The sequence below is a fragment of the Phytophthora infestans genome, genomic scaffold, assembly GCF_000142945.1.
Source record: "Phytophthora infestans T30-4 supercont1.17 genomic scaffold, whole genome shotgun sequence".
Classification (NCBI taxonomy): Eukaryota; Oomycota; class Peronosporomycetes; order Peronosporales; family Peronosporaceae; genus Phytophthora; species Phytophthora infestans.
The window spans coordinates 2,244,083-2,246,220 of NW_003303742.1; the positions used below are offsets into that span (position 1 = coordinate 2,244,083).

Below are 2,138 nucleotides of genomic sequence, written 5' to 3' on the forward strand. Positions count from 1 at the left end.
GTAATGCGTCAAAGTACGCGACCGTTATGCTGAAAGCCAAGACCACGCAGAACCGAACCATGCAGATGCCAAGGGCAGAAGCAATGTTGAGAGGTTTGAAGGTCGGTGACCAAGTTTTATTAAACCGCTAAAAACCTACCCTACTCATGCAGTGTCTGATAGAGACAACCCAGCGATCCCCATAGCTCACGGTTCAAGCACGAATAGTCGGAACGACCGTGTGGACGTCATGGTCGACCCCGAGATCGGCACATGCTCCTGCAGCGTCAGGCCTGCCTTCTTAAATGTGTTAAGTAAATCTTCCTCATACGTGACCGTGCCGAAGTCGATGGTCGTGAGGAATTTAAGTAGCGGCTTGCCGATCTCCACTATTTTTGAGTGTCTCGTTTGAATGGTCTGCGTCACATAGACCTTTCCAGTTCCAGGCTTTACCATACTCACGCAGTGCTGGAGCGCCTTCACTGCGTCGGGCATGAGCATTAGCGACGAGCTGAAGTAGACTGCATCATAGGGGCCCCCTTGAAAGTCGTAGATGGAAGCGTGGTACACTTGGACGTGACTCGTCAATTGCGATTCCTTCAGCAGTGCTCGGCAGCGCACCACGTAGTCTTCGTCGTAGTCCACACCGTCCACTGTGATGTCCTTGACCTTGAGCAGATCGCCATTGTTGATCAGAGCGAGGCCTGTGCCGATTCCGACGTCTAGGAGCTTGCTGCCCTTCGGAAGCCGCCCCAGCACCTCCATGTACCAACCAGTCGTCAGCTTGACGACAGTGACGTCGTAGATACTAGCACGAGTCAGGCGCACAAGGCCATACAGAGCGACAACCCCTGCAGCCGTCACAGCCACGGCTGCCAGCGAAGGAGAGCTGCTCGCCATTTTTCTCGAAGGCAAAGTTAAATTTAACAGCTAAACTCCTTAAAAGTGGCAGTGACCCATCGCTGTCATTGGTTGCAAGTATTTTGCACCAATTATTCATTCAGTCTTTTTCACTCCGTACCTGGCAAGCCTCCGCCCCCCCCCCCGTTCATCGGACCCAGAAGCTCTAGGGTTAGAGCGCAGGATCCGTCCTGGACACCGGTTCAACTCCGGCTGGGTTTCTCGCTCCTCGCGTCTGCTGGGGGTGGAGGTTGTTCCGCACCCGTGCTGCGTCTGCTGCCCGCGCTGCTGCAGCCGTTCTCGTACCGCGCCTGTTGCCCACGCTGCTGACCCCGTGTTTGTGCCGTGCCTGCTGCTCATGCTGCTGCCCGCGCTCGTGCCCCCCTCCCTGCTGCAGTGCGGTTTGTCCCTTCTCTTTGTTCTGATAGTCTGACAAATACTACGTGTTGTTTTGCGTTGTTCAAAGGTTGACTAGCGTGTATTGTTTGCTGTGCTAGTGATGCATCTAACCAACTAACTCAACGACGTCTTGTGTGTAGCCGGGTGCAGGATCTTGGATAGCTGCCGACTGGAGCAGACGCTGGTGGCGCTCTATTTGGTGGTTGAGTGCGCCAGCCTTGTGCAGGGCCTGGAGATGCTTGAGGACGGAACTGGACCCGCGCGACGCGATCTTATGTTGAGCCAGGAAGGAGAGAGCTTCTTTCTCCGCGCGCAAACCAAGGGCAAGGACGTCGTCGCGGTAGCTGACAGCGCTTGGATCCAGCCCAAATCCGTCGGCCAAGAACAGCTTCATGTACGCAACCAGCAGCTTCGCGTTCGAGCGCTATCGCTTGGGCTCGCTCGCGTGCCATCGTGGCTCATGGGCATACCAAGCAAACCAAGTGGCGTGAAGGTGAGTTGCCCCACTCCTGCGCTGCTTCTTCTTTGGTGTGCTGACTTCTTGCTCTCCCTCTTTTTCACTTGGCTTGTTGCGCTTAATGGTCAGGAGAGGATCGTTGTTCAGTTTGGCCTCCAGAGCGTCCATCCGCTCGTCCTGCCGCTTCGACATGTCGATTAAGTGCTTAATCACAGAAGCTTGGTGATCGATGATCTTCTGCTCCTTCGTTTGCTGTGCTTGGTGGGTAGTGTCGTTCTCCGGAGTGTGCTTGTTGTTACAGGGTTCGGCTGCTAGCGAGAGATGCGCAGACCAAGCAAGAAGATCCGCCAGCGTGCTTCCACCGCTTCGCACAGCACCTTCGACCCGCGTGACGACTGGACTG

At 55.4% G+C, this 2,138-nt stretch overlaps 1 protein-coding gene across 1 annotated transcript; it reads right to left on the reverse strand.

Moving 5' to 3' along the window:
* Positions 1-186: 186 nt before the first annotated feature.
* PITG_22907 (uncharacterized protein) lies at positions 187-879 on the reverse strand (the record flags this gene model as incomplete). The annotated part of the gene is made up of 1 exon (XM_002902655.1): positions 187-879. One exon carries the CDS (start codon positions 877-879, stop codon positions 187-189), a length of 693 nt encoding a protein of 230 aa, XP_002902701.1.
* Positions 880-2,138: the final 1,259 nt, after the last annotated feature.